This window comes from Erithacus rubecula (genome assembly GCF_903797595.1).
Source record: "Erithacus rubecula genome assembly, chromosome: 19".
In the NCBI taxonomy this organism is placed as follows: Eukaryota; Metazoa; Chordata; class Aves; order Passeriformes; family Muscicapidae; genus Erithacus; species Erithacus rubecula.
In genome coordinates this window covers 9600689-9617552 of record NC_136671.1, presented here as the reverse complement: position 1 = coordinate 9617552, position 16864 = coordinate 9600689, and the positions used below count along the sequence as shown (strand labels likewise).

Genomic DNA, 16864 nt, shown 5'->3' with positions numbered 1-16864 from the left:
TGGACAATTCCTGCATGTTCTCTGACACAGACCAACACCACCTCCCATGCCCAGTGTCAGCACATTTTAGGAACTCCCAGTTCTCCACAAGGATCTCCTGTGACCCAGAACAAAGCTGGAAGCACATCAATTGCCAGGGGAGTCAGCAAACAGCAGCTCTGGCATTTGGGAAAACTCCTGAGAGAGCTCAAGGAGTGTTTGGAACACTCTCAGGCACAGGGTGGCATTGCTGGGGAGTCTGTGCAGGGCCAGGAGTTGGACTGGATGATTCCTGTGGGTCCCTTCCAGCTCAGGATATTCCCTGATCCTGAGAATGAGCTTTAGAAACACCTGAAGATGCCAAAAAAGTAACCACAGACGAAAGAAAATTCCCCTCAGCATTGCTTCAGCCACACAAAGCCTTCCAGTTCCCAAGGATTTCCATTCCCAGGAAGGAGGCTCTGCAGGCTGGGAGCAGGAGGCTGGAAGCTCTCTGGGATGAGAACACCCTAAATTAGCATGAGAAGGATTTGCAGCTCATTAGTCATTTTGACTCATCCTTGAGCCACCTCCTGCCTGTAAATTATTGGGCACCAAAATAAGAATATCGGTGACAAGGCAGAGGAAAATAGGGTTGGGCACTTAATTATGGTTTAGAAAAATGATAGGGAAATGAAGGGTTTATATTAAAATGTAAATTAGTAGCAGGAAACCTCCCTGGCAAAAAATCCAGACACATGTGCAGCCACCTGATGCCAACACACCCAGGGAAGAGGCCAAACTGCCTGGGGCTTAGTGTCCAAACTGAATTAAATATGAAAAGCAATTAAAGATTTAAGAGAATTTAAAAAATCATAGAGTCCCAGAATGATTTGGGTGGGAAGGGACTTTGAAGCTCATCCAATCCCACTCCCTGCCATGGGCAGGGACAACTTCCACTATCCCAGGTTGCTCCAAGCCCTGTCCAACCTTGCCTGGAACACTTCCAGGGATGGAGCATCCACAATATTTTGCTGTAGTGAGGTTACTTACAATGGGAACAGGAATCCCGTGACTTTTCTTTACATCTAAACACACAAAACAGACAGAAAATGAGTCAGACCTGCAGAGTGCTGAGCCCTGTAGCTCAAACCTCTGAACACCAAAACAAAAAAATTGCAAAGTTATGACCCCTACTAAACATCCCCCAGAAGAATTTAAAACTTATTTCCTGAAAAAACTATTTATTTGTTTAACATAAAATATCTAATGTGGATTTCAACTCTCCAATGCCACATTGGGAAACAGGAACCAGAGGAATATTTTACAACAAGCTTGAGATACACCAAGTTTTTCAACATTAAAATGTAAATCCAGCTTAGAAACTGTACATTCAGACATGGAAACATTCACTGCTCTTTTGGTAAGTATTTGGGAATAACAAATCATTCCATCCAAGCACACTTGGGGAATTACATTCCCACACCAGCTTGGCACATTGATATCTTGGACACTTGATATCTGAATAAATAAAACTGAATCTCACAATTCTGTTTGAATTCCAAAGGATCTCACTTTGCAGTTTGAAACAAAGCAGTTGCAGTAATTCCTTTGCCAGTGAAAAAACACTCAGTGTGGAAAAGGATTCTTTGGAAGTTTATTTTGTACTTAAACTGTGCTGCCCTACTACAAAATCTATTGGTGATTTATAACTGGTGTGGGTCAACCCCAGTGTTCTCAGTGAACAAGCTAAAATGGCCTTCTCTTATTAAATACATGCAAATTCCTGCAAATCCTGAATTCCAGCTCCATTTTTCCAGTGCCCAGCAGGCTCCTGCTGAATTCAGCCAGGTGGGATCAGCTGTGGTGGGCTCCTACCTCTCCCTTTCATCCAGCTGATCCAAAGCTCATGGATAACCATGGGAGATTTTCCCTTGAGCTTTGCATCAAGCTTTAACAAAATCAAAGACCCAGCAACACCAATATTTGTATTTCTATCAATAAATAGATTTTTTTTTTTTTTTTAGTGCAGAATTTATACAAGGTGAAAAGCAAAAATGCCTTCCATTTTTTGGTTAACACTGTAAATGTCACAGGTTAAAACTCATCTATTCAACAGCATGGAAAATGTTGCATTCCCTATAAATCTTTACCTGGGAAGTAGCTTATCTGTAGGATCCAGCTGTGCATGAACAGATAAACTTCACCTAAAACTCTCTAAAGGCTGTGGAGTGCAATTCTTTAAAACTGCTGAATGTTCACCTAAAAAAATGAAGTGAGATGTGAACATTAACCCTGGGAAAGCAGAATTTTAACTCAAGGCATTGAGTAACAAACTGGGTCATGGTGGGGGGGGCTCCTTCAGGCCAGGCCTGTCCTGCACTTTGGATTCTCTGTCACCTCTACCCAGGCTCAATTCCAGAGTTTTGGGATGCAAACACAGCTCATGGAAAGCCCAAAAAGGAAGCATGGAAGCATCTGGGGGACTGGAATGGCCTTGTGGGCCTCCAGCAGCAGGAGGATGGGGATGGAATGTCAGAGCTGTCACTGAGGGGTGAACACTGTGCAAAGGCAAACCCAGTTCCAGCAGATCCCAGCTCCAGTAAATCCCAGCTCAGCAGGTTTTCCAGCTCACTGGCCTCACATGTGGGGTAATATCTGATTAAATCCACCCAGGATCTGCTCCCTCACTGCTGTATTCCCCTATCCAGCACATCAGAGGCCAGCCCAAGTGAAAGGAGAGAGGTTTCCCACCCCTGGAAGTGTTCAGAGTCAGGTTTGAATGGGGCTTGGAACAACCTGCTCTAGTGGAAAATGTCCCTGCCCATGGCAGGGGGTGGGATTGGATGAGCTTTAAGGTCCCTCCCCACCCAAATCACTTTGGAATTCTGCTATTCCATGGAACAAGTCCCCCTGGCTCTGCCCCAGGCACACAGGGAGAATGAGCCAACTCCAGCCTGGCAGCAGGGGGTGAACAAAGAGGTGTGGCTGCTGTCACAGAGCCCTGTCTGCTCACTGGGATCAGCTGGAGCCTGATCTTGGTGGAGCATGAGCACACAGGGACAGGGGACACAAAGAGAAAGGACAGAGGGTTCTGTGCCACCACCCACAGCTGAGCCCTGGGATCCCAGGGATCCCTTGGGAGCTGAATTCATTTCCATCTCGCTGGGAAAAGCCAAGTTTGCCTGTTTCCACCAACCATTTCAGGAACCCTGCACTGAGTCACCACCCTGCAGTGGGACTGGATGGACACTCAGTGCCTGGGCAAACTCTGTTCCCAGCAGAACATCCCCCCTCACACAATTCCAACAACCTCTTTGGCCTTTTTCATCAGCCTGAGCTTCCTGGATTTCTTTAGGGAATTACCCACTCCTGTTTTCACCTCAGCCTGGCACGTGGTGGAGCATTGCAGTGACCTCAGAGCTGTGACCCTCAGTGACAGCCATGCTCACTTGTGCTGCACCAAACATGGACTTGGAGATCTATTCCTGACCCCAGGAATGGGACCTGCTTCCCAGGATATTTAAAGTGTTGAACTGTAACAATGTGTTGCACATTTACCTGTGATCAGGTGAGACACTGCTCATAAATCCCCACTGCTCCCACAGCCTCACCAAGTCCATCTCAGCCACATTTGGTTGTGTGACCAAGGTCTGGAATCCTGAAAATCCACTGAGACCTGGATGAGGCACATCTCAGATCCTTGCACATTCCCACAGGCTCTGCCACCTGACTTGTGCCCAGGGACAAACCAGACAAGCTGGTCCTCACCTGAGCTCTGCTACATTCCCTGACAAGAGCAGGATCACCCCTTGAGGAGGGATGTTCTTCATCCAAGATCACTGCAGATGGGCTCTTCCCATGGTTTTGTTCATTTATTCCAGCTACATTCCTTTGTCAGCAGTCAATGTACAAACAGCAGGAAAGGTCCTGCCCAGCTCCTGACTCCAGTTGGGGCCATCCCACAGTGAGGATGTGCCCAGGTGATGGAGCAGGGACACACCTGGATCCACACAGAGAACCCAGGAGTGAGAACCTCCCCACTCCAAGCAACAAACAGAGAGCTCAAGGTCCCTGGCAATGCCAGAGAAGTCCAATTCTGCTCCAAAACATGAGGATTTACACATTGGACTTGATGAGCTTGGAGGTTTTTCCAACCTTAATGACTCTCTGTGGTTTACATCTCTGCTACAAGGTCCCAGCTCTGCAGCAACACCACCCTCCCTGCTCCAACTACCCACCTGGGATGGGAGAAACAGGCAGGAACCAGTTTCCAAGCAATCCACTCTCCAGGAACTGAACCCAACTGGAAAGCCTGGGTTGGTTTGCCAGAACCACATTTTGGGGGTGGTTTTGATGGCTAAAAGTGCAAGGCAGGCATTCAATCCATAGTGTAGGGGATGGAATCCACCCTGTGCCAGGCCAGGGCCACACTACACATGAACCTCTTGGTTTTAGGCATCAAGAGCTCAGTTTTAATGACAGCTTATGCTGGGCTGCAGTCACTTGGCATTTGCTTGGCACAGGACATTTTAAGCTGAAGAGCTGACCATGCAAGCATGACAGACTGAAGAGAAACCCCTCCTGCTAAACTTCCAAGGATATCTGGATCAAAGGCCTCTTCATCCAGAAAGTTTTTATGAGTGTGAGCAAAGAGCAGCAGAAACACAATTTGCTGAGGTTCAACCCCAAACTCCTGCAGTTTGACACGTGACGTTGGCAGTGATGGTGGTCAGCTTTCCATGCTTCAGGCTCAGAGGTTTTGTGAGACATCTTGCTCCTATCCTTCATTCTTCCAGCAGGTTTCCATGTCCCATCATTCCTGTGATTCCCCTGGGGAATGAGATCCTCTGCCCACCATCTCCTGGCCCCATTCCTTGTGGCTGGACTCCTGGAGGCCACGGCCCTTGGTCTCAATGGGCAGGAAGCAGGAGGCCAGGGCAGCCAGCAGGCAGCAGCCACTGTAAACCAGCAGAGTCAGATAGACTGAGGATTCCAACATCACCTGCAGGAAAACAAAGGCAGGGAATGAAAAACAGCACCTCAGCATGGAAACACACTGATGGAGCAACAGAAATTTTAATCGTGGTATTGGGAATAAAGTTTAACCTGAAGCTTCTGGAAAAGAGGCAGATTTTATGGATTATTTTATAGATTGTGCCAGGACAAGAGACAGTGGTTTTAAACTCTCAGAGGGCAGGATTAGACTGGATTTTAGGAAGGAATTCTTCCCTGTGAGGGTGGGAGGTCCTGGCACAGGTTTCCCAGAGAAGATGTGGCTGCCCCATCCCTGGAAATGTCCAAGGATGGAGCTTGGAGCAACCTGGGATGGTGGAAGAAAAGCAGGTTCTACATCAACTTCACAGAATCATGAAATTGCTAAAGCTGGAAAAGACCTCCAATACCATCAATCCAAGCTTCCTGTGCCTCTAATCTCAGAGGAGAAGAGATTTACCTGTGCAATGAATGGGGTTATGAGGGCTCCCACTCTGGCCATTCCACTGCACGATCCCAGGCCCAAAGCACGTGTGGCTGTGGGATAAACCTGTGGAAAAAACAACATCCCATCAATCCCAGGGGGAAGTCCTGTCAGAAAATGACAATGGGATTTACAGCTCCAGTCTGGGGACAGGTCCATTGGGAACAGATCACCAAAATGACTTTCCCACCCCTTGAATATTCCCACACCACAACAACCCCCTTACCTCAGGAGTGTAAACATAGGCAGCCTGAAATCCTCCCGAAATAAAAGCTCTTGCAATGAAGAGCAGCACAGTAAGAACATTTCTGTGAGAAGAAAGAGGAGAGCAGAGTTTGGGAATGTTAAATACAATCTGCTGGGTTCACTTGGAATTAATTCACTTTTACTTCCCCCCCAAACTCTGGTGACAAAACCCAACCCCAGCCTTAAATCTTTCTCCATCTGAGCACGACCATCCTACAGCTTTTCAAACCACCAATCCCAGTTCTCCCACCACAACCATGAGAGGATATGGATGAATCTTTTTCTCTTTTGCTCCTTGGACCCACCTTCCAACACAGAGAAAGAGCAGGAGGCTGCAGAAGGAGAAGACAAGGAAGGACAGGGCCATGGTTTTCTTGCGGCCGATGCGGTCGATGATCCACAGGGTCACCAACACACCTGTGGGAAGAGGCCAGGACACCTTGGAATGCAGCAAAGAGGGGCTGCAGCAGATTTAACACAGCCTGGCTGCTTTACATTGGCAATTTTGGCCTCTCTTTCCAATCCTTTGCTGGCCCCAGGCAGGGCAGTGGGATGGATTGCTACAGGTGTTGTATGAAAACAGGAATTTTTTTTTGGTGTGTGTTGCAGCTGCTGAGTCCTGCTCCAGGCTCCCAGATCCACAAATCCACACTCCCATCCAGGGATTTCTGATGTGAATGCCTAAAACACCTGCTCATGGCTCACTGGAAGAATTCCTGTTCAACTTCTGGCCATTGTTTCCTGCTGGATTTCAGAGCTCTTTAGAATGTGGTGCTTTTTTTCTGTTCTGTTATTTAGATGTTTCACCAAATTATTTCTCCCCTGCTTTTTGATAGGAAATAGATCCAGCTCAGTAAATCTCACTATTAACTCTTCCCTCCAATGCAATTTTCCCAGATCCATTTGAAAGCTGATGCACAGCAGGAGTGGGGATTATTCCAGCATCAGTGTCACATTCAGAGGTACCCTGTCAGTATTTCTCACTCCCACCTCAGTGTCTGTGAGGATCAAACCAGACTTTTCAGCCACAGCACCACTCCAAGGTACCCACTCTTTTTTTCTGGGAATCCTTCCCAAAATGACTGTTTGGCAGCACACTGCTTTTAGGAATGACTGTGCATATTTCTCAGTCATACTTGCAAATTATCATTCATTAAATGGCTTCTCCTTGAGCTTTTAGGCCTGAAATGATGATCCAGAAGAGTGAAAATATCCTGATCCCTGGCTCTGGTGTTGTTTCAATCAGAATAACACTGGGAGATCCCCTCCATCTGGAGGATCAACTCTTTCACACTATTTTGCTTGTCCTGTGCCAGACTGTCCATTGAAATTTGCTGGAATTTCCTGAAAATCACAGGATCAGCACTGATGGACACAGAGATTTAGGGAGCAAGTTCTCCATAGAATCACAGTACCCACCATCCTTTGAAAATACTTCTGGAAAGTCACCTATGGACAGAAATTCCAGTGTTTCTGCCCCTTTGAGCTGGTTTTCCACTTCCTGAAGTGTTGCTGGGTTGGAACAGACAGAGGGGCCATTCCACAGCAGTGACTGATTTTTTCTGGAGTGATCCCAGGGCAGGGAGAATCCACAGCTTCAGCAAGGAGCTCTGAGTGCTGTGGGAAGCATCAGGCCAGACATCCCAGCTCCAGTGCTGCTGCCAGAGCCCATTCCCACACCCTGAGCCATTCCAAGGAAAATCTGGTGCTTCTCACTGCCCCTTACCAGGGAATTCTGACAGGGTTGTCCAGAGCAGGTCAGTGTAATCTTCCTCTGTCAGGTACTCACAGGTCAGGCTGCACTTGGCTTTTACTTCCTGCCTTCTGCTGGATACTGCAGGAAAAAAAAAAAAAAAAGCACAAATATTTAATATATTTTAAGCAAACTCTTCCCTGTTTACCTTCCTGCTGGATCTCTCACTTTTACTGCTGAAATTTAGGAAGGGCTGGAATGGATTCACTGCACTCACCATTCCTTAAAAAACTTCTGGGAAGTTGTTTAGGGACAGAAATTTAAGTGATTCTGCCCCTTTGATTTAATTGTTATTCCTCTTCTGAATGCCTGATGTGCTGCTGGGATGGAATTCAGAGTCAGAGGGGCATTGAAGAGCAATGCTTGGTGATTTTGCCTGGAAACACTGAACATTCATCATGTTTTCTGTGACAGGATGTCTCAGCTCAGTAAAAATTCCACCTCCTTATCAGCTGTACAGCCTGAATTATTTTCCAGTCCAGGGCTCAGGACAGAATTAACTCAAATAATTCAGTTTTTCCCAATACAAATTGGGATCCCAACACTTCCTACACTCTGAGAATACTGTATAACTCCATGTCCTTATAAAAATAAGGGTTTTTAAGGGCTGCATCCCCCCCTGAGGGAGCAAACCTGAGTCAGAGCTCTCAGAACTCATCACTGCTGCTCAACCCTGGAATCTGGGGCTGCTCCAACACTCCCCATCCACATTTTCTAATTTCCCAACTTCCAGGCAGTTTTCCCTAATTACAAGTGTTCTGAATGTAATCATTCCTCCCCTGGGGAATCAAACTCTTTTTAACTCAGTCATAGCACCATTTTTTCTCCCCAAAAATTCTACAACACAAAGGATGTTGATTTCCCACCATTATCTTTTTTCTCAGCAGGTCTTCCCATCTTGAGAACCCAGGAGCTCCACAGCAGCAGTTTCTCTCAGAACTAATTAGACCTGTCAAATCTGAAAACTTGTATTTATCCAATCACTTTTATTCTTAATCAAGAGGAAAAGATAACAGGTCTGCCTTGAAAGTTGTTTTGCTGTTTGACATTTTGGGCTCAAAACCACTGCAGGACCTCTCTGCACTGGGCAGAGGTGAGGAAATATTTAAAATAATCTTAAAACTCAGCCACATTCCTTTTCCAAACCACCAGCAGAAGGTGATCTAATAAAAGATATTCCAGCAGTTTTAACAGGACATATTTAAAAAGAAAAGATGGAGCAATACTCACTGCTGCAAACATCTCCTGCTTGGAAGAGCTCTGTAGTTAATAAAACTAACCCATAATATGAAAAAGCATTGGAAAACCTGCAAGGAAGCAAATGAGAGAGGAAGTTTCAGCTTGTCCAACTTAAAAGAAACACCACAAATCAAAAGTCTTACTCCAAAGCTATTTCAGCATTCAGAAAATTAAAGGGCAATTTGATTGGGAATGCTTGGGTGGTTGAATAAATTACAAATCAATACAGGTTGGGTTTTTTGTTTGGTTGGTTGGTTTTTGTCTGAGGAGGAAGTTGCTGTATTTGAGTCAAATCCCTTAATAAAACCCATCTGGAGCTGTGCTGGCACTGAACCTTTAGGTTTTCTCTTACCAAATAAACCAGAGCAACAACGTGGTCCAGCGGAAATGGGGGCTGAAAAGATCCCTCATTTTGCCTCTGTCCTCCTGTTGGGAACAAGCAGAAGTTGGATGATGAGGGACAGCTAAAGAGTCAAATTTCATTTTGTCTCATGAATTCAAATCCATGAATTCTGATCTGAGCTCTTCAACAACCTCAAGGTTTGGTTTTCTTTAATAACAATGAGGTTAAATAACATGAATACCAATTTTAAAGCTGCTTTGCACCTCCAAATGAGAAATTAACTCTTCCTCAGTGGCAAAGAGGCAGAAATGCTCAAACCTCTTTTTTTTTTTTCTGCCTAGCTGAGACATTAAAATTGAACAGAACATTGATGATTTGGTTACACCCCCCTCAGTTTCATTGCTCTGGAGGTTCTGGGACCTGCACATACCTGCCTGGAAACCACCAGTTTTCCCAAAGGCATTGGAGCTCCATTTTCTGTGGCAATCCTCTTCAAAGTGGCCAGAGCTTTCTCCTGGTTCCCAGATAACACATCATACCTGGCACTTTCTGGCAGCCACTAAGGGAGCAGAGCAGGTCACACACACACACACAGCAGGGTGTCACAACCAGCAATAAACTCTGGGATTTTCCTCGGGGGAATCTCCAGCAGATTCTCACATGACAAAGGATTACAGAATTAAGCTTGAAGAATTCCAAGAAAGAATTCCAAGAGTCATCTCATCAGGCTTTACAAACTGCAATCCCCCCACTTTCCCCATGACCTCAGAATACTTTCCCTTCCATTCATTTGGGTTTATTTTTGAGAACTTCTGGGAATTTTTGCAGGTTTTTTACATTATTCCTTCCAAAGCATCCAGGGCAGATAACAAGATGCTCCTGGCATTCCAAAATTTATGTGTTTAAGCTCCTTTTAATTTAGAACAAGCTTGTGAGCACCTGAATAACTGGAGGTATTCCTGAAAAACTAAGAAGTAAAAAGGGCTGCTAAACCACCTGACAAGTGGTTTATTTATCCATGAGGAGACTGAGTGCTTGGCAAAGATATCACCTAATAAATAATAAAATATTAAATATATCACTGAATCTCAGGTTTAACTTATTTGGAACCTGACATGCACTCTGCAGATCCTATCCCTGATTTGGGAGGATTTTTAAGTTGAATTTTGTTTTAAAAGTGACAAAATCAAAAGAGAATTTAGAGAAATAGCAACAGCTTTTGATAAAATGCTGGTTCCACTGAGCTTAGTTGAAACAAAGTCATTAAATTGGAGAGGGATCCAGGCCTGATTTCACCAAATTCCAGCCCTCCAGCAATTATAATCACATCAACACAACTCTCCCTGGAATGTTTTTCCCAGCACCCTGGGAAAAGCTGAAATTACATTTTTTGGTCATTATTTCACAGAAGACACCAGCAGAGAGCTCAAAACTGTTCAGATTTCCTTCAGCTGGGTCACAGAATGGGGTAGAAGAGTGGGAGGTGCAGGATTTCAGGTGAATCCTTGAGGAATACCTACAAAACACAGGCCAGCAAAGAGCAGGAGTGGGAGGGCAGAGAGGATGAGGAGCCAGCGCCAGCCCAGCGTGGGCATCACCACCACTGCCAGGAGCACCTCAAACACAGTCCCAAGGGCCCAGAACACCTGCAAGAGGGAAAACCAACAGAAAAATGAGGAATGGAGTGCTCCCAAAGCCTCTTCTTTGGAACATTCCAGGCTGTGCTCACCAGGGATGGCTGGAGAGAGAAATTCCTGGGTGCAAATTGTGCCTCAAAATGTTCCAAGGATAAAATTCTGCCCTGAGTGACTTTGGCATGTTTGGATGAAGATGTGGAGCTGAATTTAGCACTGAATTTGTGGAGTTGTCTCCAAATCCATCACTGAGATGCATTTCACCACAAAATCATGGACACCCAATGCCTCTCTTGTGCTCACTCTCCAGCCCTATATTTTCCAAAATCATTTGGAAAAAGGCAAATTCAACACAAAGAATGGAGTGTGACAGGAAAACTTCCTGCTGCTTTTGGAGCTGGGTTGGTAGCAGAGCTCAGGAGTGACTCAGCTCCACAGCAAGGGGCACAGGCCAGGTCTGGCTGCAGCTCTGAGGGGATTTCCAGGCAGCAGGATGGAAGGGATGTGACCAGCAGAGGATCAGAATGCATCCACTCACCTCTATCAATAAAATGCATTTTGCTCTGGCTTTCATTGGAAGGAATTCAGCATATAAAGTTACCCTAAAAGAGGGAACAGAGAAGAAAATGTCAGCACAGAGAGGGAAATCAGACAGCAGAGGTTCAAACACCCCTGTTGGCTTTAAATAAAACTGCCAAACCCAGAGCAGCAACTCAGAGCTCCCCCTATCCCCAGAGCCAGCCAGGCTGTGACACTGGGTCACACTCCTCTTCCACCCCAGAACAAACCCTTTAAGAGAGGACACAATTTGCTTTTTTTGTGTGGTTTTGACCCCACATTTGTCAGTTAAATGCAGATCTTGATGCTTATGTTTTCATAGTCCTGCTCTGAGCCAGAGCACCACTGAAAATGCATTTTTATCTGGTATTTTCAGTGTGCTCCATCAGAATTCAATGCAAACTCTTGCTGGATAAAGGATTTCTTCAGGGCTTTACAACTGGCTCAGAGAATTCCCATCCATCTCCTGTGCCAGGGTTCAATTCTCCAAGAGGGGAATACTTTCATGTCACTGGTATAAAATAATTTGCATTCTTTTATTGTGGGATTCAAAGAGCAACCACTGAGGCTTTGTTTCATGCCTGTGCCAAGGAGTGATGGCAAAGCTTCTCCAGGAGGAATTCCTGAGGAGGAATTGAGGCAGCAGCCACTCCAGGCTCTGTCATCTTCAAACTGGTAAAGTTTGGCTTTGCTCTGTTTGCATTCCATGGATTCAGCCTGTTCCCACCTCCAAATTCCTCAGGATTCCTTTGAGGTTTGGGACAAAATTCCTGGTAACTTAAAGAGTGGATTGATCTCTGAGGAGCTGCCCAGTTAATAGAAAGCTGTAAAGTTTCACACAATATTTCACTCAAGCAGAGATTTGGAGAAGTCAAATCTCATCTTCAAGTGTAGCTCAGGTCCCTCTGCAGTGCAGAGAAAACAGGAGCTGGTGAATGACCCCAACAAAAGAAGGACATGGAATTGTTGGAGCCAATCCAGAGGAGGAAATGACACTCATTCCATGGAGATCAGGCACTCACCTCCAAAATCACACAGCTTAACGATATTAGAAAGGAGCTACTTTTCCTGCTTCATCCATGTTTACCCCTCTGTCAAATAAATCCCTGTTATAGTTAGAACAGGAAACAGACTCAGGGAAGATGGGATTCACTTGGAGATCTGTAACTGGCTCTGGTTTTACTCTCATGAAGCCACAGAACCTCACTGAGCCAGTTCCAGTGGCCCTGGCTGGGCTGCACCTGCAGCTCTGGATTTTTAATCTGGGAATAGCCATGGAAAAGTCTCTGCCTTGCCTTGGGAAGGAATCTTGAGCCATCAATCCAAACCAGGCTCTGCCTGCTCCAAAAAAGCACCTCCAGAAGGCAAAAATACCATTTATTGGTAAAGATAAAAGACTACAGAAAGAGAGACTGGCTGTACCCTTCCCTTTACATTTATAATTAAAAGCCTAGAGCTGAGTTATTTATTACAGATGGAAAATTTATGGATTCCTCTCTTCAGTGAAAGGAATCACACAATGATAGAGAAATATCCTGACACTTCCTTTCCCATTTGAGCCATCCCAGCATCTCCACTGCTCCAGGTCTGAGCTGGGTGGGTTTGAAATTCCAGCTCAGGGTGGGATAGGGAAGTTCAGGCCCTGACTGAACAATAATCTGGGATTTTACAATCAGAGTCAGGGCTCTAAATGCTGCTCTTTAGGGCATGACCTGCCTTGCAACAAGACCAAGGTTTGGGGTGGCTGAACAGAAAGAAGACTTCAATCTGACATGAGAATTTTATAAGAAAGAAAGAGAAAGGAGGGAGTTTGGATTTGTGAATATTTACTTACGACTGAGGCACTCCTCCAATGCCAAAGCCCACCAGGCCCCTCAGCACCAGGATCCAGCTGTAAATGGGAGCAAACCCACTGAGGATCCCATAGTAGAGTGTCCACAACACGCTGATCTTTAGGCCCTGTGTTCAGCAAGAGTTAAAAAATCACTGTAAGACAAATTAAAGTGTAAACCAGACCTTCAAATGCTTTATATTTCATAGGAGCTCAGTTCTGGGTGTGCTTAATGCTGCTTTGTACATGTGGACATTTGGGAATTCTGGAATGGTTTGGGTTGGAAGGGACCCTAAAGCTCATCCCATTCCAGCATCCCAGGGTGCTCCAACCTGGCCTTGGACACTCCCAGGGATGAGGCAGCCAGAGCTCCTCTGGGCACCCACTGCCAGTTGAACTGAATGTCCACACTGCAGAAATATTGGGATTTATCCCAGCAGGAGCTGCAGACTTACTGTTTTCCTCCCATACTGGTCTGAAATGTTTCCCCAGAGTGTGGAGCTGGACATCATTCCCACAAACACCACCTGTAGAACACAAGAAAAGAAATCTTTCCCTTAACAAATGAAAATTCCAGTGTGACAAGACACAGAACACAAACTTCCAGTGAATCCAGAACATTTCAGCCCCAAACAGAGTGAGATGTGCAGGAGGTCAGAGAATGGTTTGGGTTGGTAAGGACCTTAACATCATCCCAGATCTTAAAGATGAACCCAGTTCTCTCTGGGTTGGAGCAGGGAAGCAACAAGGTCCCTCCTCAAGTCAGTTTTGCATTAAAAAATCCATCCGTGACAACCCAGACAATCCCAGTCTGGCCTGGACTGGGAACACTGGTATTGTCCCATTGTGAGTCCAGCCTTAGAAAGACACAGAGCTCTCCAGTTCCCAGGAAAATATTCCTGAATAAAAGCTGAGCAGCTGTTGGCTGACATCTCAGGACAGAGCTCTCCTCCAGTCTGCTACCAGCATCCTCAGCAGCTCCCAGGCTTGAATGCAGATAAAATTACACCTTAAAAGTTTAGAAAAGTCTGAAGGTGAAAGAAAATAGCCTGAAACCTTTTCAGAGGTGACATTCCTGTGCTGAGCTGCAAGAAGGACCCTCTGCATTCAGGGATGGTACAACCAAACAAAGGACATTGAAAACTAAAGGGGAGAGAAATTCAGGGAATAAAGTCCCTGCATTCAGCACTGGCCTATGCTGAGAGAAGGGTTCCCAAATTTGTTTTCTTATCCCTGAAGGCATTGCAGGATTCCACCATCCTTGGAGGTGGTGTTGTAAAATCTCTGCTTCCAAAGACTGGATAACACAAGAATTATTTAGGCTGGAAAAGATCTCTGATATCATTGAGTCCAACCTCAAAAATCAACTGTTTGTTCTTCCTCAGGGCTCTCAGTCTGTCAGAGAGCTTAGATGTGGGAAGAGAGAAAGATTAGCAAGCAAGATAATCAAAATTTACCAACTTTAAAAAAAAATTAATCAAATGGTTTGAATTTTGGGATGAATCTGAGTGAATTCATAGCTTTTCCTGCAAATTACATAGAACTTCAAGCCTGAAACCTGCAAAATGCCCTCAGTTCCCACTGAATTTCATTACTTCAATCTTTAAAAAAACTTCCTAGAAATCTTTTTTAAACAAAACTCCTATCACCTTCCAAGCTGAAAGCAATCTGCAAAGGCCACGAGGAGATTTCATTTGGGGGACAGAAAGCAAAATATCTGGATAAGAATGTTGGTAAAAGCTCAGGGAAGACAGGAGCTGTCAGGTATTTTTCCTACCGAGGTGAGCAATGCAACTTGCCAGCTGGGTAAACGCCACTCACAGTGCAGCTGAGGAGCAAGGATACTTAATATCATCATTTCCATGGCATCTGCCATCTGCAGGGGGAAAAGAAAGCAAAAATCAACAATTTCCTGAAAATCAGGTGGATTAGGAGGTAATAATAGGCCTTGGTGACATTTCTGTGCTGTTCACACCTTGGGGTTGAAGAGAATATTTAATATTTAATATTTAAACTTGTTTCTGATTGTCAGCAGATTTAGTAACTCTGGAAGAGAGGATCCAAAGAGCTAAATCCAAAGATTGTGAGGAGGTTTGGCTGGTCAGTGGCAAAGGTTCAGTCACTTCCATAGTGCAAATTCCAACTTTCAGCCCTTCACACATGGACTCAGCCAGGAACTGTTGAATACCTTGTAACTTTAATTCCCTTAAACACTCCTGGGTTTGCATGGATCACCTGGAAACCAAATTCCATAGCTGATTTAGGATCTCAACCATGGCAGATTCCAGCTTTTGACACAGATAAAAACAATAAATACAGCTCCAGGTATCAGGATCATAAAATACACCACAGGAGGTGGGACACAGCTTCAGAAAGAGCAGAAAAATGGAAACCAAGACTCTTATTGATATCAAGGTTAAAAGTGGAACTGGGATGGCAGCTGATGGGAGGAATGTGGCAAAATCACTGCAGGAAACCTCAGGTTCTGCAGGAGCAGCCTGGAACCTCTTTCATTTGGAACCAAATTCAAGTGGAGAATCAAAATGGTTTTCCAAACCCTGATCTATAAGAACTTTAGAGACCAAGAATTCCATCATTCCCCCTCCCAACAATGCTGCTGTTATTTTAGAAATTCCAGTGCAATTCCTGCTTTGTTGTACATTTATCTGCTTGGAGATTCTCTGCCCCCATTATTTGGAATCCCTGAGATTCTCTAAGTGATGATGATGAAGTGATCCTGATCCCAGTTACTTGCCCATGCCAATCCAGTAATGACAGAGAGTTTCCACTGGAACTTCCCAAATCCAATGGCTTCCACCGCATCTTCCACCATGAAAGTATCTGGAAAGAAAACAATTCCAAGGATTCCTTCCTTAAAAAATCCAGCCCTTGAGAGAGAACTTTCTGGTTTAATTACTAATTAATTGGCTCATTTGCTGAGATCTCAAATATATAATAGAGTTGTTTAGTTATTATACAATTCCTACTCAGGAAAATCTCTGTGTTCTTGCAAAGTCAAAATAATTTTAATTATTCTTAGAATGTTTTAATGCTGTGGAGGTTAATAAGTGTGGCACCCACAAATCCAGCCCATGTTCAGCCTCTTCCTCCTGGGAGTGACTCCTCCAGACATTAAAGTGCAGCTTTTTGTGGGGAAAAACAACTCTGCCCCAGCCCACAGCAGTGCTGGGAGCTGCAGGGAATATTTCAGTGCAACCTCTCATTATTGAAATCAAGACTTTCTCCAAAACACACAAATCTTAAACCTTGCTTCTGTTAAAAATGCTGCTGGTTGTTTCCCACCCACTGCCATGACCTCTTTTGTTTGTCCCAGCTGAAGGTGCTGAGATGTCTCAAATTCCTTTGCTCAAATGGAAAATGAAATGACCAAGAAAAGCACATTTTGATATTTGAGTTGTTTAAATCAATTAAAAGTCTCACAGTTCTGACACTTGGTTTGAAAAGGACATTCCTCATTTTCCATTTGAAAAGCTTTGGCTCAGAGCTGTGAGATCACAAAAACATAGACCAAGAGGAAATCAAACAAAACCCAAGGGATAAAGCACAGCAGAGAAATTCAGAAACAAAATTTTCACACTGTGCTAAGAAAAATCCAGTATTTCTCATCCCTCCTAAAGCAGTGAAGGAAGCAGAGGCTGAGAAGGACATTCCTGTTGTCCTTTAGGAAAAGAGGAGCCAGGAACTCTGCAGATTCATCTCAGCCTTGAAGATGCAGCAGCTCCTGGAGCTCTGAGCAGCTCCAGAGGGAAATCAGGCAAATTCCAGTGTGGAATTGGGGAGGGCAGCTGCATCCACAACTCCC

General features: G+C 44.8%; 1 protein-coding gene across 4 annotated transcripts in view; it reads right to left on the bottom strand.

Moving 5' to 3' along the window:
* Nucleotides 1-1182: 1182 nt before the first annotated feature.
* Nucleotides 1183-16864, bottom strand: part of SVOP (SV2 related protein) — a 72469-nt gene continuing 56787 nt past the window's right edge. For 2 of the 4 annotated variants that reach the window (XM_079322545.1, XM_079322544.1), the window contains 14 exons: nucleotides 15797-15882; nucleotides 14819-14917; nucleotides 13497-13568; nucleotides 13045-13169; nucleotides 11191-11254; nucleotides 10539-10664; nucleotides 9449-9577; nucleotides 9028-9101; nucleotides 8667-8743; nucleotides 7410-7517; nucleotides 5989-6100; nucleotides 5664-5745; nucleotides 5414-5503; nucleotides 1183-4963 (listed from right to left, as the gene is read on the bottom strand). In XM_079322545.1, the coding sequence (XP_079178671.1) occupies nucleotides 4775-4963; nucleotides 5414-5503; nucleotides 5664-5745; nucleotides 5989-6100; nucleotides 7410-7517; nucleotides 8667-8743; nucleotides 9028-9101; nucleotides 9449-9577; nucleotides 10539-10664; nucleotides 11191-11254; nucleotides 13045-13169; nucleotides 13497-13568; nucleotides 14819-14917; nucleotides 15797-15882 (1433 nt within the window). In that variant the 3' untranslated portion in view covers nucleotides 1183-4774. Of the gene's footprint in view, nucleotides 4964-5413; nucleotides 5504-5663; nucleotides 5746-5988; nucleotides 6101-7409; nucleotides 7518-8666; nucleotides 8744-9027; nucleotides 9102-9448; nucleotides 9578-10538; nucleotides 10665-11190; nucleotides 11255-13044; nucleotides 13170-13496; nucleotides 13569-14818; nucleotides 14918-15016; nucleotides 15432-15796; nucleotides 15883-16864 lie in introns of those variants that run through there. The other 2 variants (XR_013776410.1, XM_079322546.1) reach the window with 2 other exon arrangements.